General features: G+C 48.9%; 2 protein-coding genes across 9 annotated transcripts in view; both read left to right on the top strand.

Moving 5' to 3' along the window:
- Window positions 1-7,862, top strand: part of ABHD2 (abhydrolase domain containing 2, acylglycerol lipase) — an 87,272-nt gene extending 79,410 nt beyond the window's left edge. Inside the window, exon 11 of the mRNA XM_037911537.2 lies at window positions 7,723-7,862. Within this exon, the coding sequence (XP_037767465.1) occupies window positions 7,723-7,730 (8 nt within the window). The 3' untranslated portion in view covers window positions 7,731-7,862. The remainder of the gene's footprint in view (window positions 1-7,722) is intronic.
- FANCI (FA complementation group I) overlaps window positions 7,739-21,623 on the top strand; it is a 39,979-nt gene continuing 26,094 nt past the window's right edge. Inside the window, exons 1-8 of one of the 8 annotated variants that reach the window (XM_043524537.1) lie at window positions 13,436-13,489; window positions 14,188-14,237; window positions 15,064-15,197; window positions 16,588-16,660; window positions 17,057-17,187; window positions 17,651-17,807; window positions 20,217-20,274; window positions 20,871-20,912. In XM_043524537.1, coding sequence (XP_043380472.1) covers window positions 15,114-15,197; window positions 16,588-16,660; window positions 17,057-17,187; window positions 17,651-17,807; window positions 20,217-20,274; window positions 20,871-20,912 — 545 coding nt within the window. In that variant the 5' untranslated portion in view covers window positions 13,436-13,489; window positions 14,188-14,237; window positions 15,064-15,113. Of the gene's footprint in view, window positions 7,884-13,316; window positions 13,490-13,634; window positions 13,737-14,187; window positions 14,238-15,063; window positions 15,198-16,587; window positions 16,661-17,056; window positions 17,188-17,650; window positions 17,808-20,216; window positions 20,275-20,870; window positions 20,913-21,623 lie in introns of those variants that run through there. The other 7 variants (XM_037911529.2, XM_037911530.2, XM_037911528.2 and 4 more) reach the window with 7 other exon arrangements.

The raw sequence follows: 21,623 nt of genomic DNA, 5'->3' as shown, positions 1-21,623 counted from the left end.
CACTGAATGGAGGCTAAGGGGGCTGGGTGGGAGGGATGGAGAGAGGGAAGGGCCCTGGGTATGTTTGTGTCCTCCATGCTCTGGCTCATCCCTACTCCCACCCAGGTGCCCAGGGGTAAAGGCAATCACCAGGTTGCTCCCAAGCCCTGCCCTTGGGCTCACAGATGCATTAGCTGTTAGAATTTGTGAGGGAATTTGGTCAGGAAAGCGTGAGGAGCTGGGGCCAGGGAACAGAACTAGCAGAGTGCATAGAGGTGCTGGGCAGCCCGCCCCACACAGCTCTGCTGCTGCTCCACCCCGACCTGCACACCCCTTGCTGGTCCAGCACAGGTTCCCACGTGCACAGCTCTACCAATGCACCTCACCTACAGCACCCCCACTCCACCGCTACCCCATCCTGAGGCCTTGGCTGGGCTGCTGTGTATCTGCCAGCGAGGATGAGCAATGCACAGCTGCTCTGTGGTGTTTGTTTCTTTTTTTAAATTAAAATATGGTTAGAATTTGTAAATTACCCTGGTGCAAACACAGAGAGAGTGAACTGTGGATGCAACCCTTCCCTCTCGCTGTGGAGCATTACAGTGCAGGCACCAAGTTAGTAATTACCAAACATCCCAGCCTTGGTGCACAATGCCTCTGGGGTACAACTATAGACTTGGAACAGAGGCAGCCTTTAATGATGTTCATTGCCAAAGGCAAGGCAGTAACATTCCTCACAGGAGGCAATCTAACTGCAACTGAACAAAGAGAGATCATCAAGGTAAATACACTCTGCCCCGGGGCCAGCTTGTACCTGGGGATCTCAGGTGAAGGCTCTTAGTAATAACCTTTGGAACCTGAAATCAATCCACTAAAAAAAGGACTTTGGAACCTCTTCCAAATGTGTAGAAATATGAAGAGGGGACAGGCCCAGATTCCCTGCTTGGGTAACTCGGCTGACTTCAGGGAGGCTTTGGGCCCAGGGTAGGCTGGATAATGGTGCCTCTTCATCCGCTTTGTTCAGTTGGACAAAGGTAACCCTCTCGGACTTGTTCACTTCTAAAAGGGCCTCCTGGTTTCTCATGTACTTGGGCTGCAGTGGGTTTCCTCTCCCATGCACCAAGCTTCAGTTTTTAGCTGTGATGGGGTGGGCCCTCCTTTTCCTTGTGTTGTCAGACTCCCCAACCAGCTACGTTGACCAAGCGCTCCAAGACCCACAAAGATCTTGCTGTAAAATGAGGCCGATTCTGGTTTGATCCTCACTCCCAAATGGCTGCCCCTTGGGACTTTCCCAAGGACAGTTCATTAACATGCCCATAATGTTTCTGGCCCATGTCAAAAGCAGTAGGGTGCATTCTGGAGCTGACTGAATTCCAGCCGTCTGTGGGCATGTCCTATTGGCAGTTCCTCAGTCTCTGCTCCCTAGCCAGGAGATCTCTGAGGATGAAATTCCAATGGAGCCCAGAGATCTCCCACCTGACCTCTCTTTCCCAAATAATTCTCAGAGCTGAATGTGAGGACTCTTGCCAAATCAGCCTTTTAAATGGAGAACTTGATTTCAGTGATCACTGGGCATACCTCAGGCTTTTCTCATGTCAGCTGGGGGAGAGGGGAAGGGTATGATGGTCCCACTTGAACACTGAACTCAGAGCCCTGGCACCCAGTCAGAGGGTTCTGTTAGCCAGTGGGTGAGTGGCAACGCAGTTGGAAGCCCTCTCCTTGGGTTGCTAGTCAACTTTGTATTAATTCGTGCTAAGGACTCTGCATCTTTCCATATCTTGAGGTCCTTTCACAGCTAGTGCTGCTGTGGACAAAAATCTCTTCTCTCTTTAATAAGAGGAGGGTCTAACTTCCCCTTGAAGGACACTTCATCCTTGGGAACAAGGTAAGTGAATACAAGGGCCCATTGAGAACCACTCAATCTTAGCCAGGCTCTTATTCTGAAGGAGGTTTCTGAGGGGAGCTCTGGCTAAGTGGCCGGTGCAGGAATGAAGGGTTTTACACAAGGCATGTTTTGTAATACTGCTGGGATTTAAGGATTTGAATTCCATATCATTGCACTGCAAACGGAATTGAAACCCTGCTGGGAAGGAGGAAGGAAGGAGACACATGACTCGGGATGGGGGCAGGCCTGGGGAGAGGAGGGGGAGGAATGGGCTTCTGCCAAAATCACTACAGTTTGATATTCCACCAGCCAGGGATTTGAAACTCCAGCATCTGCGGGTGCACAGTTCCCATTGTAGGCTCTAATGCTACACCTTGCCCACACTAAAATGTCTGGAGCATCCCCTACTCCTTTCTCACCTGCAGCTCAGCCCAGCTAGCGGGAAGATGCCTGATGCTAAGGGATATTGCCAGTGCTGGGAATGATATCTGCTCTAGGAAGCCCAGCCAAGGATGTGCATGTGTGAGGCTCTTCAGGGAGGGTTCCCTAAGGTGTTGGCTCCCCCAGATCCAGTCACAAGGGAGACTGGCTGGGAAGGTTCCGGATCCCTGGGAGTCTCTCCTGCTTCAAAGCGCAAGTGTTTCCCTCTTGACTTTAACAGGACCAGTGAAAAGCACCTTCCAGATTCACCATCCTGCCCACTGAGCGGTGTCCATTTCCAGTACACTGGGCCCATTGTGGTCGGTTGGGTGACCCGTTTGCAATCGATGGTGCTGGCGGCTGCTTTGTCTGTGAATCAGTCAGAGCCCCTCACAAGCAGGTTGTCAGAGTGGAGAAACTGATGATGATAAAATGAGCATTGTTCTGTCTGGCAGCAAGTGCAAGTGTCACTAGGGGCTGCACGAGGGAACACCGGGCTCCTTCCTGCAGCTGGGGTGGCTGGAAAGCCTTCTCTCTCTCTGGGAATCCCCGAGACACAGCAGAAAGGACAGGGCCACAAGACCCCTAGCACTGCAAAGATCTTGTATTTATTGGCTCTTCTGTGGCGATTGTCGCTATAGTACCTGAGCCTCATGCACGTTGGGAGTTGGGTCGGGATCCCGCTCTGGGAGCTGAGGCCCAGTGAGATCATGTGACTTGCCCATGGTCACTCAGTGACACTGTGGCAATTGGCCCCAAATCTCCTCACTCCCACACAACCTTCCTTCCTCTCGGAGATGCCGGGAGGCTGTGGTTCCTAAGGGGTTTGAGGCTGTGCTGAGTGGAAGCACAGAGCAGTGGGAGAAGTGAGGAGGGAAAGAAAAGACAATCTACCACTGGATGTAGAGGGAGATGGCGGGAAGGGCCAAGGTCTCCCTGGAATAGCAGACAAGAGAGACCAAGTGGTCCTAATGGATGGTCCTTGAGGCAGGTCTCTCCTGGCTGCTGCAGCACTTCTGTAGCTGTGTTGGGGAGTGAGTGTCCCCTGCCTGGTGGGTAGAGGAACAGGACTCCAGGTTCCCTGCCAGTACAAGCTCTATCGATTCTGGGCTGAGGCTGGGCTGCAGTCAATACAGGACTCCTGCTCAGGGCAGCAGCAGCTGGGCCCCTCTCCTCTCCTGCTCCTGGGCAGCAAGGACTAGGAGGGTGGCTCACCCATGTGAGCTATTGACACAAATGGGAGTACAAGAGAGGAGTTCCCCTTGCAGCGCTCTGAAGCTGAACGTAGCCGGCCGAGGCATGTTGGGGCTGGCTAGAAACAATGTTTATTTGCCTGCCTCGAAACAGAACCAGTTTCTGCCCACGATGATCACAGGGCTGGGTGGAGAATTGTGGGGAGGGGCAGGGAGAAGATCATCTGGGATGCTCCTCAGATTTCACGGCTCATTTCCCCTGAGAAGTGCATGGGTGCGTGGACCGGTGGGTCCCTCAGCCTCTGCTGTAGCATGGAGCCAGGCTGTGTGTTCCAATCGCTCTTAGCTGTCGGTTTATTGATAGTCACATTTTCAAGGCTTGTCTCAAGGAAAAGGATTGTTTTAAATGAACCTTCCTGGAGCCCCAAAGCAGCTCTGTTAACAAATGGTCCCTCCACCTCATCCATGTGTGCGGGGGACATGAACACCTCCGGCCAGTTGCTGTCCATGTGTCAGGGAAAGGAGCATCTCTTTGTGACCCAGATTTGACCCAAAACAATGTTTAGAAAGTGCATGTGCATGTTTTGTTATGGAGAGAGAGAATGTGGATGGTAGGGATGCTATGAAGTTTTTCACAGGAGAGGGTGTGTTGTGTAGTAATCAGTGCTGGGGTACTAGGAGTCTCACATTCATAGATTCTCCTGCTGGCTCTGCCACTGCTCTGCCAGTGATTTGCAGTGTGATCTTGGACAAGTCATGTCCCTGTTCTGTGCCTCAGTTTCCCCATATGTGAAATGGAGACAGTAACACATACCCACCTCTCCAGGGTCAAGACTGAGGTTTTAATGAAAGCTTCTAAAACACAGTGTGATCTTCAGATGAAAGGTGCTAGAGATTTGGAATCCATTGTAACAATGTAACAAGTGCTCTCAGCTGCATCCTGCCTGGAATCCTTTGGGGATAACAGGGCAGGCCGCATGTTGTGTGAAGCAGACTCTGCCAGGAGTCCTGAGTGTTACTCATCTGGATCCCTGCCTGCTGAGGACCCCTGAAGCATGTGGGCTGGTGAGAAGTCAACCCCCATTCAATGTTGCTCTTTTCAGTGGCTCCTGTCCCTGATTAACACAGGGCTTACAAAAGCCCTAACTCTGTGTTTGCTCTGTGTACCGATCATTCCACTAAATCCTGGCTACTTAAACACAGGTTAAACTCCCTCACGCAACAAAAGCTGCCCCTTGTCTCCTTTTGCTTAAGGAGTTTACACAAACTCTGATCCCAGCCACATGTGAGGGGAGACTCAGAAGAGAAAGTGCAGCTGGTGCAGAGCAGCGGGGGCCAGGGAGGGCTTCCAGAAGTCCCAGAATCATGAATGGGAACTTTGTGCAGGGTCAGCCCCTCAGCTCCATACTTCTTACTCTGGCCTCTCCATGTGTCTGCACCCTCCATTCAACCGTAGCAGAAGGCTCCTGTATGATACTCACAGAGGACAATCTAGGGGCACTTCTTTCTCCAGAGGAGACATCTGGGCAATGTGGGACCTGCCCAGCCACTTCAAAGCACCTTCTTGCGGGTGGCTTGTGTGCCCACCCATAGCTGGTGACAGTCAGGCCCATAGCTGATCCACACAGGGAGTTTTCCATAGCAGTGTGAGTGGCCCCATATAGTCACACTTTATATTTACTGTGCTATACAGGCAAAACCAGTGTTTGTGTGGCTTGCTGTTCCCAGCTGGGACTCTGCTCTTTGCAGGAGGTTCTCCTCCCCTGGAGAATTTATCTCTGGCTTCCTGTTGGGGAGCAGGCTTTAGAAATGAGTTCCCTAATAGGCAGAGCCCCTGGGATTCCCTGCAATGTCTGGTTAGGGAGAAAGCCCACCAGGATTCCCTTAAGGGGGAGTTCTTACTCCCTTGTGTTGGTGCATGGTCTGAGTCACAGTCTAGCCCCATGATTCTATAGAGATAAGGTTCCTTTCCCTGCCTATTTTTAGTTTTCCTCTTGGCTAATAAAACTCCCTTCCCCTTCTGCTGTAATCTGCCTCTCACCTGGGCTTCATGGAATGGACACAACTCCATCTGTTTGCTGATAGTTTTGTGAATCAGTATCAGTACCAACAGGCTTGATCCTGTGCTCACTGATGTTGATGGTAACTACTGATGGATTTCAGCAGTACAGGATCAGGCCCAATGTCAGCACATGACCAGTAGGGGCTGGCAGCATATATGTCTGAGCACTCTGCCCCAAGGACCTGGACAGGTAAGCTCACACACAGTTCTAGGGAAAATGTCTGCTAGAGAAATTCTGCTGCTTCCACGTTTGGAGACTTGTCCTGTGTCACATCATGATGCCATCACATTGCAATGTTGTGACAATACTGCCTGTCACATGCAAGAGCTTTTCCCCCTTATAGATTGATGCTGATTTATTATGAACTATATTTAAATTAGGGATTTTTTTAGAAATAACATCCTGCAACTTGTAAGAGAAACCTTTCAAAATCAGAACAGTCTCTAGAAATCTGGAAGAGGTGGCAACCTAAGTGGACCCACAAAGAGGAGCACAAAGTCTGCCATCCTCAGGTTCGGCCGATTGCGGCTCCCACTGGCCGCGGTTCACCGCTCCAGGTCAATGGGGGCTGCGGGAAGCAGCGCAGGCCGAGGGACACGGCAGGTAAACAAACTGGCCTGGCCTGCCAGGGGGCTTACCCTGGTGGGCCACGTGCCAAGGGTTGCCAATCCCAGGTGTAGGCCCTACAAGAACAACAGCTTTTTGATTTCTCTTGATCCCCAGAAACTAGAGAGGATTTCCCATTGGATAAGAACCATTTTAAAGCCAGTCACATTTGAATTTAAATGACTTGACCATGAGTCTTTCAGTTAATATGAAAGAATAATGGGTGGTTTTTGTCACCTGGCTGTTAATGCTGGTGAAGAGATGCCAATTGCTCATTCACGTCCCATGTGGGTAAAGTATTAGAGTAATAAATATCTAATCACAGGAGGCTGAACTGAGATTTTTATTTTAGCCAAAGTTTGCTGCCTTCTGATGGTACAAAATCCATGTGAACCTCTCCTGGAGCAGCCAAAGCCATGTCTGGGCAGTGAATTCACTGCCCTTCCCTTCCTTGTTTTCAGGCAGATGTATAAAATCGGTGATGGGGACTTGGGCCTGCTTCTCCCCCTGGTGTCAGCATTTAGACCTGTGCCAAATGGGGGGTCAAATGTCCCTGGGTCAGGATCCTCTCCTTGATCACTCCACTGAGAGTGCATTATACCCTCTGGGCCCTTGCTTTGCACAAGTGTGAACGGTGACACAAGCAGCAAGATATGGCAGAATCAAGCCCTTGCTGACTAAAACCACACTGCTGACTGCTTTTGGGGACCTGGTTTTGCCACGCAACACACACCTGTGGGTCTGTAGAACTAACAGGTCTCTGTGGTCCAGGTTCAGCCAGGCCCATCACCCAAGCCTGGAGTGCTCTGTTCCTACAGCATGGGGGTGTGTAGGGGACAGAGGTGCTGTGCTCCCTCACACCGGTCACTAGAGCCCAGCCTCACAATATTTTATGGCCCATAGGGATTCCTGACAGTAATTACCACCCTATGCCCAATTGGCACCTGTCTGCACTGGGGCAGGACGAAGGAGGGTTTGGGCTACCTTCCCCTCCCCTTATTCACACCAGGATCTGCTTTGCAGCCCAACCCAAGCAGACTCAGAGCTCATCAGGGAGAAAGGCAATGCCTGGGAAAGGTGGTGCCCTTCCCAGGGTAACTAAGGAAAGACCCTCGAATGTTTGATCAGTGTCCACAGAATGTGGGATGGGCCTCAGAGGCACTGCAAACACTGGTGTTTTGGGGAGGGTGAGTAGCGTATATACAGTATCTTGGGAGTTGAGGGTTAAATACACCACTTGCCTACAATGATACCTTCCCTGGCTTAGGGCTCATGCGGGAGGTGGGGGGTCGCTGGCAGATTGAGTCAGGGAAAGGCAGAAGCCCTGGCATCACTGCAACTCAGTTGGCTTTTATCAGCCTTCTCTTTAAGAGCTTCATTGTTTCAGAAAAGTAGCTCAGTGCTAGAGTGCCCTCTGCCGGCTGCAGCTGCCATGAAACAGCTGAGAGGAGCAGAGGCAGGAAAGCCTGGACAGAGAGAAAAGAAAAGCTTTTGTGGCTTGTTTTTCACCAAGTCCAGGCTTCTCACCTCCTGCTTCCCCTCCATTCAAAGGAATCAATCCCAGTACTTTGTATTGCAGGAAAATGATTGTGATGGATACATCCACCTGATCCTGATGGAGGGTCCCAGCTCAAAGCACAGAGAAAAAGGACCTGCTGCCTCACCACCATGCCCACCTTAAGATCCTACAGTGCCATCGGTACAGTTCCTTCCTGACCCCAGATCTGCTCATTTTTAGAGGTGAGAACTACCTGAGTTATACAGGAGTCACTTTGGAGAAGGAATCTGCCTCTGGGATCCACTGCACTGTAACAATTTGTTACCTGACACAAATCCCTCTCATTAAGGGAACTGGTCCCAGATCACTTCTGCACAGCAGGACTGCAGCCACTTTGGGTACCAGTGTGAACCTAATGTTATTAGTCAGGCTTATGTAGGTTGGTTCTCTGGCCCAAAGATCAGGGGACTGTCCTGGTCCTCCAGGGTCCCTCTCTCAGCTTGAGAAACCAGCTTGTGGGATCTTTACAGAGTCTTCACAATTACTGTAGGTTGGATATTGCACTGGGATGTTGCATGAGGACACAATGACACACTGTTAGCACCAAGTAATGCATGTTGTGGCATATATGTATATGTGGCAGCCAGCTTGGGACTGCTGGGGAAAGGGGCGGACTGGAAGGCATCTGCACTTCTATTCAGCCTGAACGGGGATTGATAGACTTTTCAGGGTGACCCAACATACAGTTTTCATCTCTGTGACATCCTGACCATTAATGCATGTCACATTTATTCAAATTACTCTTATTAAATCTGAATCAGAATGCACACATCGCTACAGCTTTGTTTATCTGTAGGGCCTACATTATGAGCAGTGTTGTTTAGTTTGGAACTGTAATAGATTTCAAGACACATAAAAGAAAGTTACAGGTCAGCAACAAACTCCCTTGTGATGACTTATTTTTCCTGTGGCATAGAGATCATAGAGGTACAATGGCTTTTGCCACCCTATAATGTTTAAAGTAAATTGGTAAGGTTGCCTAGCAATTCACTGCAAAGAAATTACAATGCAGAGCATGTGGTTTCTCATTGTTAGTATCTCCCAGCTTGAGAAATCTGTTTCAGAACAAAACAGAGCTAAGAAGTGTGATGATGATTTAGTTGGTGTTGGTCCTGCTTTGACCAGAGGGGTTGGACTAGATGACCTCCTGAGGTCTCTTCCAAACCTAATCTTCTATGATTCTATGAAGTGGGGGGGGGGGGATTTTCTTAATGTTTTGTATGAATACTGTGCGTGCCTCAGTTTTTCCCTATGTGTTGCACAATTAACTAGGTGGTGGGACAATGGTGTTTGATCTTTGCAGTGAACCCTAGGGGACCAGATGTGTCTGTTGTCTAGCTTCCTGGGCCCAGACAATGACTGGATATTTCGTAAATTAGCAACCGATGGCCGGGGAACCCACCTTCTGCAAGAAGCCAGTTGGCGATGATGAGTTGGAGAACAAAGAGAGAGGTGGAGGCCAGGTGACCAGTTTTGCTTGGGGAAACACAATAAAGGATGGAGGAGGAGCAATAGCATGTGACTGAAGGTGGGCTGTTAGAAACAGGTTTGGGTCTTGGAAGGTGTTGGTGGGGGAGAGCCAGAGCTCTGGGTCTGACCAAGATGGACTTAGATATAATTTTCTGGTTTCTGTGAGAACAAAGAACTTTCCTACACTGTATTTCAGACAACTAATAAACACTTCTGTTTCACCACGCTGGCCGAGAGTCACTGCTGACTGCGGAAGTTGGGGGGCATGGCTCCTTTGGGGACGTGTAAGGCTTCCCCAGGTGTCCTATTCAGGTAGACTCACTGCAGGAGGCTCCCGGCATGGAACAGGGTAGCTGAAGGCTCTGAGGTCAATCCCAGGAGGCTTATCCTAGTGACAGTATGCCCAGAGGTGCCATAGTGAGGGTCCTGCCTGGGTTTGATTCAGAGCTGTACCAGAGCACTGAGCCTGTGCACCCGTGACAGGAGCCCATTAGCTAGAAATGGAACCATTTATGAAAGGTGCCAAATATGTGGGGCCACAATAATTGCTAATGCCTTGCCAAGGTACAGCATGTGCTGCATCTTCTCCACAGGACATTGAGGCAACCTATTCTTCCCTGGAAGGAATGAGACTAGTGTCTTGGTTGTCATAATAGAAGTGTCAGTGCCCTGTCAGTGTTCCCTCCAGGAGGTGACCTGACAAAGCAGAAAAAAACTCCTGCTGAAGTTACCAAAAAGAAAAATGCACGTAGCTTCCCTCTCCTGAGTAGAAACCCCACTGCATCTGCAGGCTGCCACCTCACTAGACAAGGAGTGTTCAGCAGGGCCAGCAGCTCATTAAAGGCTCTCCGCTGTTTTCAGAACCTGCTCGTGATGCCCTGTCACCTGCAGATCCCACAATGACATGCAAGGCTAGAGGTGAGTTGCACACACCAGGTCTCAGCTGGTATTAGGACCATGCCCAGCAAAAAGGCAAGAGGAGAATGATACTTTAAGTTTGTATTTAACAATTCTTCTGGGAAGAGAAAGTGTTGATGCTCCCCAGGGATAAAAGGGCTTGAGAAAATACAAAGGGTTAGAAATTACCTGACACACAAGCCTCCTGTGGGCTTTTCAGCAGAAATATATGGTATGGTGTGTGTGTGAGATTGAATGGGCCCATATGGAAGACAAAACAGAACCCCTGTTGAACTGTAAGGTACGCAGCTTCCACTGAGAAACATCTTCCCTGGGACTGTCCGTCGCCTGAGTTTTTCTTTGGTAGCATAGCCTTGAACTCTTTCAACCACTCAGACCCCATTTTGGCCAGTTTCCTGATTCTTTCACCTCTTATCCTTGCTGCCAGTTGCAGGAGCAGCTGGAAACATTCATGACTCCTTTGTGTGGGATGCATTTCCTAGTCATTACTTTCCCCCTCCAGACCATATCCTCTTCTTCCCTCTTCTTATCTCATGGACTCCTCATTTTATCTCATGACGTGCTTCCAAAAGCTCCATAAGGATGCGGTAGGAGACACATTTCCTTGTGCATGCTGACAGCACTTACAGAAATAGCCTCATTAAAAACAATACAGTATTTGACAGTACCAGCCCCCTACACTTTATAGTTGTTACTGCTTTGGAACTACTGCGAACTGCAACTTAGAGTAAGTCTAATTCTAGCAATGTTGTTGTAGCTGTGTCCGTTCCAGGATATTAGAGAGAGACAAGGTGGGTGGGGTAAAATATTTTATTGGACCATCTTCTGTTGGTGAGAGACAAGCTTTTGACCTACACAGAGCTCTTCTTGGGGTCTGGGAAAAGTACTTAGAATGTCACAACTAAATACAAGATCAAACAGTTTAGCAAAAGTAGTAGGCCAGGGATCGGCAACCTTCAGCACGCAGCCCATCAGGGTAAGCCCCTGGCGGGCTGGGGCGGTTTGTTTACCTGCAACGTCCGCAGGTTTGGCCGATTGTGGCTCCAGGCCAATGGGGGCTGTGGGAAGCGGCACCCTTCCTGCAGCCCCCATTGGCCTGCAGTGGCGAACTGCGGCCAGCGGGAGCCACGATCGGCCTAATCTGCGGACGCTGCAGGTAAACTAACCGCCCCGGCCCACCAGGGGCGTACCCTGATGGGCCGCGTGCCAAAGATTGCCAGTCCCTGAGTTAGCACCTATTCTAAGAGACCATTCAAGGAGAAGCTTGTCTCTCTAACTAACAGAAGTTGGTCCACTAAAACATATTACCTCACCCACCCTGTTTCTCTAATATCCTGGGACCAACATGGCTACGACAGCATTGCATAGAACTCCAGCCAGTAATTTCATCACTTCTTCAATCTAGTAAACACTGAATAATGTGAAATGAGTTAATGGTTCCAAGAAATCTCAAGATGAAAATCCTAACACATTTCAAATCTAACTGGATTCAGAGTGGTTCTATGTTCCTGAAATTTGTGTGCTCCATTGCCCCTTGAGGGTAAAAGAGGGGGTTTATTTGACAGTGTCTGTTCTAAGAAAGCCCAATTGAGAGCAGATGTTGAAATGCATGTAGATGTGGTGGAGGTGGGGAAAATGCATGAAAAGCAAGCTTTTGGGAGCCTGACTTTCAGAGGATGAGCATTTCAGGCCCTGCTAGGAAAGCCTCAAAGTGGAAACAGAGCAATGAGTGGAAGCCAGGGAGCTGTTACTGGCTGGGGTGACTCTGAGAGCAGGATTGTTTAATTCTTATTAAGACATGGGGTGCCATAATGTATCCAGAGAGGTGGACATGTGTGTGACCCCTGTTGCCCCCCTCCCCCCCCCAAGAGCGGAGAGGGTTTGGGGCATGTGTAAGGAAGCACTGAAATAGCCTCCTCTGTTTTGTTATTGAAAGTTCATCTGGGAGATTTTTTTGTTGAATTCTATGCTGGCGAAAGGTGCTGACTTTAGGGCCCTAAAGAAAGAGTCCTCTATAGACCCACTGAACAGGGATGGCACCCCCTTCCAGTGCCCAGCCACTCCTTAGCTCAGCCTTTATGGCCCCTTCAGTCCTTGGCCTCTCTGCTGAGAGAGTTTTGCATAGGGTGACCACAGAGCCAGCCTTAGGGAAAATAGCACCCTGGGCGAAACTGTATTTTGGTGCTCCTGGCCCCCGTCGGCATGGTGTCCCCTCCCATTGCCTCTGGCCCCCATGGCCTCCCCACCCCACCCCACCCACACCTCTAGCCTCTGAATGGTGCCCCCTGTGCCCCTAACTCCAGCAACCCCCTCCTGCACCCATGTGGGGAAACTGATCTGGGTGCATGGAGCAGCTGGCTTTATTGCTCCTCCCCCCCCCCCCCCGAACACTGCTCCTCTGTGCCCCCCTAGGGGGCTGTGGGGGGGGAGGAGTGAGGAGTGAAGTCAGGGCTCCCTGCATCCAGGTCACTGTCCCCACAGGGGCTGCATAAGGGGAGGACAGGGGAGCAGCAGCTCCTGATGCCCGCCTCACAGCACCACCCAGGTGGGGGCAGTGACCTGGATGCAGGGAGCCCTGATGCCCCCCCACAGCCCCCCTGGGGGGGGGCAGAGGACCGTTGGGGGAGTGGGGAGCAGTATCTGTAGGGAACCGCTCACCTCCCTCGCACAATGGTCCTTCACCAGGAGGCAGCAGGGAGAAATCTGGGCCCCCCCCCCCACGCACGTGGCACTCCCCTGCCAGCCAGGAGCAACTTGTGACTGCCACATGGCGCCCCCTTGACCACGCTGCCCCAGGGGTGGTCGCCCAGGTGACCCACCCCCTAAGGCTGGCCCTGGGTGGCCATATTTCCCAAATGGGACACCGCAGGGGGCTAGCCCCCGCCGCCCGGGGCTGGTCCGAGAGCCTCCCGCTCCCCCCACCAAGGGGCTGCCCTGGCGCTCCCGTGAAGACCTGGCCGGCAGCAGCGCGCCCCAGACAAAGGGGGTGACCGCTGTAGTTGGCCCTTGAGTCCGAGGGGAGCCCGGGGTAAATGAGACGCAGCCGCCGCCAGCCCAGGCTGGATTCCGAGGACCGGAGCCCCGGGGCTGTGGGCGCTGAGCGGCCCCCTCCTCACGCCAACTTCCGCCGCAGCTGCCCCGCGCCGCGGACAGGGGGAGATTCGAACCCGCGGACCAACTCCCGCGGAGAGTTCTACAGCCCACTCGCCCCGTCCCCTCCGGGTCCCGGCCCTCTCCGATGGGCGGGGCTGGCGGGGCCTGAGGGCGGGCTCTGTCGGCAGGGGCAGCGGAAGTGAGCACGGGGAGGCGGGATCTGTTGCCAGGGGTAACGGATGCGGAGTGCTCGGCGGGAGTTTCGGAGCCGGGGCCCGAGCGGGCACGAGACGGGAGCGGCTCGCGGGTGAGCACGAGACGGGGAGCGGGGGCGGCAGCGAGCGCGGGGCCGGGGAGGGGAAATGCCTGGGGCGAGGGCAGGGTGAGAGGCGGCGGCGGTGGCTGCTGGCTGTGAGGGCTTGTGGGGCTGCCAGCGGGGGGGGTTAGAGAGGAGGGGGGGGGCTGGCATTTTGAGTTGTGGCGAAGGTGTGTAGAGCTCAGTGTGGGGTGGTTTACAAAAAACACTTGAAAACGTCTGAAAACCCCCGACTCAGGTGCCTTCCTCCGCTCCCCCCACTTGTCTCCCTGAACTGGGGTTGAGTGTGTTATTTGTCTGGTGTCACGGGGGAATGAGAGGTCTGCCCACAAGTTTCTGTGTTGCTTTGTCCTTTGTTATCCCTGGGAATGTTTGCCTGGGCAGACGGGTTTTTGCCCCTTTCACCATCGGGGCTGTGTCGTGTTTTATTGTCAGCAGAGAACTGTGCAAGATAATATGTATATTCATAATAAAAATCCAGCTGCTAATTCTGCATCTGAAATGTCATTCTTCGCTGACATTTCAGATGTTTCTCAGAGATTGGGCAGCTGGGTTCTTAGGGAGCAAAGATCATGTTCTCATGCAAATATCCCTCCTGATAATTATAATTTAAAAATAATTAAAATGAAAGCCCTCTATTCCCCCTTTGTGCTGAGTGCTTCCTAATGCGAATCTTCTGGTTGTTTCAGAGGTGATGACAGCTCTATCTGGAATAAAGCTTTGAAATCTCTGCATTTTTGTGAGGCCAGTCCTGTGCTGCTTTGTGTTGTCTTTTCTGTTTCTTTTCTGTTCGATTGTTTGTCATTCCACATCCTTTCAAACTTTCAGGCCAGAGATGTGATGGCCAGCCAATTAAAAAACAGAATATTAAGGGGTGAAACTCCAATAGAATGCCCTATACCAGTCAGACTGTCCTAACCGAGAATGCTGCTGTACTATGAATGGCTTATGTTAACGGGATGCGTGGTTGGTACTACACTAACATTCTGCCACTGGTTACAATTTTGCTTCAGTGATTTCTCCCCATACCTCTTTGGTGCTGCCCAGTGGTTCTCAAACTTTTGTACTGATGACCCCTTTCACATAGCAAGCCTCTGAGTGCAGCCCCCCCTTGTAAATTAAAAACACAGTTTTATATATTTAACACCGTTATAAATGCTGGAGGAAAAGTGGGGTTTGGAGTGGAGGCTGACAGCTTGTGACCCCCCATGTAATAACCTTGTGACCCACTGAGGGGTCCCGACCCCCAGTTTGAGAACCCCTGCTATTGATGGTTAGCTGTAGACCAGTGCCCTTTCCTAGTTATGATTCCCATTCTTTCTCTCACATGCCATTGCTGTGATGTTTCCATTGTTTTAACTTGTACATTGGGAGACATTTCTGTAAAAGACACGTAAAATCAAATTGTGTTGTAGTGGAGAACTGATGAATGGGGGGAGTTATTCCTTGAAATCCTCTTGAATAATAATTTTCTCCAATGGCTATCTGCACAGATTTCTTGTGGGGAAGAACTAGGTGGTTTCCTGTATTATTCTCCAAGTGCTAATTCTGCTGCCATTTTCCAGAACACATTCAATGCGTGACGGTGCTGCAAAGTCTACTGACACGAGCTACAATGGACCAGAAAATCTTATCTCTAGCAGCAGAAGAAGCACTAGACAGACTTCAGGAATGTCTGCAAAACCTGAAGGAAAATGAAGTGAGTTGCATATTTTTGAACATTTGGGGCTTTTCTTGTATTCTGTGCATGGGCTGTAGCAGGAGAGAATGGCGGCTAGAATTTTCCTTCATTTGAAGATGTTGTAAAAGTGTGCCCGTACCAATTCACTGAACATTTGAGGTGAAAAAAAAAAACTGTAAGATGGTGCTCTGAATGAATAGTTCTAGCTGTATGCTAAATTTCCAAAGGCTAAAGAAGAACTTGGAATAGATTGGAGCTGTGGTGTATGTTCTATGACAGAGGAGGGCAAACTACGGCCCGCAGGCAGGATCCGGCCCATCAGGGCTTTCGCTCCGGCCTGTGGGATTGCCAGCCCTGTGGGAGAGTGGGGCTAAGGCAGGCTCCCTACCTGCCCTGGCCCCATGCCGCTCCCGGAATCGGCTGGCAGCACGTTCCTGCAGCCCCTGGTGGATAGGGGGGCAGAGGGCTCTGTGTGCTGCCCTCACCTGCAGGTACTGCCCCCCGCAGCTCCCATTGGCCAGGAACAGGGAACCGTGGCCAATGGGAGCTTTGGGGGTGGTACCCACAGGCGAGGGCAGGCGGTGGTGGAGCTGGCTACCCCACCCCACCCCCAGGAGCCACTGCCAGACATGCTGGCCACTTCTGGGAGTAGCGCGGGGCCAGGGCAGGCAGGGAGCCTGCCTTAGCCCTGCTGCGCACCACTGCCACTCCTGAGCTGCTCCAGGTAAGCGGCGCTGGGCCGGAGTCTGCACCCCTCGCCCTAACCCCCTGTCCTGAGACCCCCTAACCCGCTGCCTTGAGCCCCCTGCTGCACCCCTCCTGCACCCCAACCCCCTTCCCTGAGCCCCCTCCCGCACTCCGCACCCCCTCCTGGACCCTAATCCCCTGCCCTGAGGCCCCTCCTGCACCCCAACCCCTTGCCCTGAGCCCCTTCCTACACACCACACTCCCTCCCCCACCCAAACCCCCTGCCTCAGCCCTACATTCATGGCCCTGCATACAATTTCCCCACCCAGATGTGGCCTTCGGCCCAAAAAGTTTGCCCACCCCTGTTCTATGGTGTACCCAGATAGGGAACTGATTTACGACTGCCTTGTGCCTTGGTATGCTCTCTGATAGGCTACAGATCCATGTAATGCTATTAGGAGGGTTGTAGTTAGACATTTCTCCATCCCTGTAGAGTGGATAAACCTGACATTGCTGTCAATCATGGTGCAATATAACAATATGGCAAGGTGTTCAGGTGAAGGATAATAGGTATGTGAGTCCCAGCCGTTTTGTTGGGGAATTAGTTCCTGGACAGGCAATGCTTTTCCTAGAAGGGGGTGGGGGTGAACCTGCAAATGTAAATGCTGGAAGTATGAAAATAAGCAACTGGTATCTTACAGCTGTTTTCTTCTGGTTGCAGCTTGGTGACCTTATTACAAGGCAGGCTGTGAAGGGAAAGGAGACTGCCGTACTGCTGAGGGGAATCTTCAAAGGTAATGGGACAACCTGGGTTTCATTGACCTCTGGATAACTTACTTTCAGAAGGCTCTTGACTTGCCCATATAGATTAACTGTTTGCTCAAGAAATATCTAGTTGAAGTAGGTAAGTGAGCAACTGAACTAAGTCTTGTAGATATCGTGAAAGAAATAGGTTTTCAGGTAAAATGTTGATCATCTCTCTCTGATTCTATCTAAATCCAAGCGGTTCAGGCTTCCTGACCTTGGGATCAATTGAATGTGGCAATGTTACACATGTATTGGGGAAGGGGAAATAGGTCTAACCTAACTTTTCTCAGATACCACAAATGCACTCAGGAATTAGCTAAGTTCTTTAAGAGTATTTTTTTTTCCTTTCCCCTTTGTCTCCCCCGCCCCCCCCCTACAATAAGGTTCCCCTTGCTCTCAGCAGAATGGTGTTCTCAGGAGACTCCAGGTTTACAAACATTGTATCCAGCTGGTGGAGTCCGGGGACCTGCAGTTGGACATCGTGTCAGAGATCATAGGGCTGCTGATGCTGGAGGTAGGTGCTCATTTGGAGTGGCTTATATGGGGCCTATTGGATCTAGGTGGGAGGGGAAGTGCCCTTTTACCTGTGAGATGTGGATTCCAATTATTAATTAGGCCACTGGGAAAATTTTGTGGGTCACCTGCTTGAGTCTCACCCAGGATGAGGTTAGTTAATGTTTGGAAAGTGTTATCTGTGTAATTATCATAGTTGGATGTTTGTACCTGGAAGTAGTTCAGACTGTCCAATCCCTTGACTTAGTCAACATGACTTATCTCCATTTCTAATGGCCAGTGTGCATACTGTGTTTCAGGGTGACTTCCTCTACTAAACAATATTGGGCTGCACCAGCAGTCTCTAATGTGGCTCTCATTGGCTTCTTGAGAGTATACTTGCTTTCTTTTAATCACTTGTATTCATGTCTGGAGTCTTCTAGTGCATCTCCTCATACTTTTTTTTTAAAAAAATCTTTTATCAGGCTCGTCGATTACCAGGCGCTGCATTGGCTGAACTGGCCACTCTGTTTGTTGATGTTATTAAAGGAGGAAGCCTGTCTAATGGGAAGTCCTTGGAGTTGTTTTCTACAGTTCTTACTGCACTGGCTACCTCAAAAGAAAGCATGGTTTATGGGAAAGGTAATCCCTTCACTTCCCACTCACTGCCCAATCCTTTGTGTGGTGGAAAGGGAGGGGTAGTTTTAAATTGATGGATTCTAAGTAATTTCATTTTAAAAATTACTATAAATATTTAAAGAAACATGAAATGGTAGGCCAGCTCTTACTAATTGTTTCTCTTACTGCCAGCGCAGGGATGTGACTCCCACTGCTTTTAGTCACAGGGATTCTTTTGCATACCTTAGCGGATACCATGATCAAGACCAAGCAAAATAATCACAAAAATTATTAACCAGGGCTATTTTTTTATTAGAAAAAGAAAAAATATTAAACAAAACAACACAAATGATAAACTGGTTAGTTTTGTTATAATCTTTTCTGTATGTCTCTGGAGAGAGCTTTTAACAGATTATACCTTTGAGAGTGAACCCCTCCTTTGGTGGGTCACTCTTCTCTTGGTAATGTGTCACCAAAGTATATTATTTCCCCAAACTATTGTGAATTCAGTTTTAGTATCTTATTAGATATTTACAACTGTTTATGTAGGGCAAAATAATTTAAGGTCTGGTAAGAAGCCTGTGTTGTTAATAATAACCTTAACAGTTTATAATTAGACAAAGAAAGCAATCTTAACTAAATCTTTTGAAATAAAACAAAATATTTAAACTAGTTAGGTAGAAGAAGCCTTTTAAGGGGCTGTCTTAAAACAGGTCAATTATTAATATTAAGCTCTGGTCTACACTGGGAGGGAAGGGGGTGTCGACCTAAGATATGCCGACTTCAGCTGCCTCTCACGAGCTGGAGTTCCGGAGTCGATGGGGAGTGCGTTCGGGGATCAGGTTCGGGGATCACTACCTGATCCGGCGGGTAGTGAAGACCTGCCCAAAGAATCTTAAATCCAACTAAGTTCCACTATTTTTCCGTTTACCAGGGATTAGCCCCCATCTCCTCTCCACGAATACATGGTCTAACCATTTGGTGATTAACAGAGAAACGGTTAGTCATTTAAGTGACAGCAGCATTTTCCTATCCCAAAAATGTCAGTACAAGAGTTTAAATCTAACCCCTTGACAGTATTTTAGTTAACTTTCTCTCATCAATCTTTGATGAGGTTTTTGGGGAGGTTTTCCCCAGGGGTTGGTTTATTCTTGAGTTTTCTCTGTTTTTCTTAGCTGTCTATGACTTGTGAAGTGCTTTCTGTCTAAACAAACTATCCCAGGGTATGTGTATGGGGTGCTCACTTCAGAGTCTTTTATACCCTTCTCCTTCCTATTTTCATGACACTATAGGAAAACACACCCCTTTTGGGCTTGTTTAGCTTCAAGTGGGTTGCTGTCACTCTTTCATTGGCTCCATGACTTCCTGGGTAATCCTTAGGAGCCCCTTCATCTTATGAATGTGCAGTTTATTAATGAATATGCAATATTTCTTTAATTGTCTCTGTTTTTCTGTCAGGAAAGCATCAGATAACTTTCAAAGCTAGCTTTAACTTTTTCTTTTTATTCAGTCCATTCTCTGAGATATTCTTTCAGTTTTATTAGAGTTTGACAGGAAATTGAAATTCTGTTTTCAAAAGTGCAAACATTCCTGTTCTTTCTATAAAAAGGTTTTGTTCTCAAAACAGCCTTTTAAAGTTAAATAACTTTTAGAAATTCTTTAGCTTAAGTTATTAATTCTACATGACAATTTTTGGAGGATGATTTTTCTTGCCTCTTTGAGTTGGGTGAGGGTTTGCTTGTGCACTGCCAGCAATTAATTAATTCCCTATTAACATAAATATTCTATATTTAAATGGCTTGTTACACTTGTCTAGCAAGGTAATTAGATTCCATGTTGGTACATAAAGCATTTTACTATTTACATAGTAGTGATATTAGGAGCTTTGCATTTAGCTAACATATTTGCAAATGTATGCCTTTCACAAAGGGTTTGTTATTTCAACTTTTAAGATATAACCAAAATTTAAACACATTTCCAACTGTACATGTTTTTCCTGGAGTTTCAAAAATACAAGCAGAGATTTTTCTTTTTAAAATAAAAGGGGTTGGTATGGACACTTCCTTAGACTTATGGCTCTACATTCCTTTTTACAATTAGGCCTCTGCCTGAAACATGGATGTTTTACACAGTTTCTCTTGATGTTTGTTATCCATGGGAGATAGAAGCAGAAACCTTCTGGAATGTCTTTGATTAGCTTTAACATTTTGTAACTTAACTAGCTAAATACATGTATTGTGGTATTTCCAAGCATTCTGGCTTTAACATACTTGTAGCTATACCTTAATATTCAGTAAAGAAGCAAACAAGCTTGTAATGACCTAATCAAATAGTTATAATTGTATTAATATAATTTTTGCATCAATATTAAGGTCTCTCTCCTATACTTTCGTTTCACTGGAATCTGCTCCTAAATACCTCTTGCTTTTCCAGGTGAGCTGAGTGGAGAAGAGTTTAAGAAGCAGTTGATCAATACCCTCTGCTCCAGCAGGTGTGTACATCTCCTCTTCATTTCTATTTGTTAATTTAAGAATCGTTACACACCTATCAGCATCTGGGCTCTTTACAAAAAATCTATCTAATACCCACCTGCTATAAAATGACACACTAGCCTCAGTCTAAAACCCCAGCTGCTTCTGCAATTCTAAGAAGAGTCTGCAGCCAAATAATGCCCTTTACATTGTGCTTTGCAGAGTTTCCTGGGTTGGAGAATCTCTTCCACTTTGCCCTGTTCTACTTCCTTTAAATCTCACCCCCTCTGAGAGCTGGCAGTGTGGCAATTTCTCCAGCTGGGAGGGCAGGTGAACCACCTGCAACACTGCTGCATAAATTGGCCTCACAGGGTGCTTAGGTCTTTTCCTTTGGTTTTCCTGTTTGTTGTCACTAGGAGAAGAGCAGCCAAACAGAGCCATTCCAATTATCGATGAGTAGCTGGTAACAGTGGTGAATTTTAGTGCAAATCAGGCTTCTGTTCTTACTTTGAGAGAGCAACAGAAGAACTGTAGACATTAACTAAATTTGGGGGTGCGAGGAGAACAAGCAGCAATTCTGCCCTATCTCAGGCTCTCTGTTCTTTTGTTTGACCAGGTGGGATCATCAGTGTGTCATTCATCTCACCAACATGTTCAGGTAAATTCCCCCACCTCAGTGTTTTCTTATTTTGCATCTATTTCTGCCTCCTGTTTCACAAGCAGCTTGGGGACTGTGCGTTAATAACCTGGCAGTTATACCCTCGGTATCACGTGGGTGCTGAGTATATCCATTGGGTGTGTTTGGGGACTGCACGCAGCTTGCTAAAAATGCCCCAGGGACAGCACTGGCTGTGCCATTTCTCCCAGAGTCTCGCTTGGCTTGATGTCTGCTGCTTGCTGTTGAGGAACAGGGACCCTTGATATGTCTTCCCTTGTTCACATCACAAGTATAAATATGTGCGAAACCAGGGTCTGTCCCCCCCTTGGTGTTTGCAGATACCTTTCCTTGGCCTTAGGGGGAGTTCAGCATGTGCTTCAAGGGAAGGCTAGAGACTCTAATGCTCAGTGTGGGTTATGGAGGAGCCATTTGGAAAATAGATAGGATTCTTTTCCCCACCCACCACTCTTACTTCCTTAGTTAGTATCTTAGGGCACACGAAGTGGGTAGTTAAATTCATCATTTAACAGGGAACATCCGTTGTGTTAGTAGTGAGGGCTATGGTTCTGTCACGGAATCCGTGACTTCCAGAGACCTCCGTGACTTGAGCCCACAGTGCCTGGGAGCTGCAGGGTCCCTCCATTGCCTGTGGTGGCTGGGAACTGCGGGGCCCCATTTTGACATGCATATTTTTAGTAAAAGTCATGGATA

The sequence above is a fragment of the Chelonia mydas genome, chromosome 10 (genome assembly GCF_015237465.2).
Source record: "Chelonia mydas isolate rCheMyd1 chromosome 10, rCheMyd1.pri.v2, whole genome shotgun sequence".
NCBI classification, from domain to species: domain Eukaryota; kingdom Metazoa; phylum Chordata; order Testudines; family Cheloniidae; genus Chelonia; species Chelonia mydas.
The sequence above is the reverse complement of the archived record's forward strand: the minus strand, read 5'-3'. Positions and strand labels throughout refer to the sequence as shown.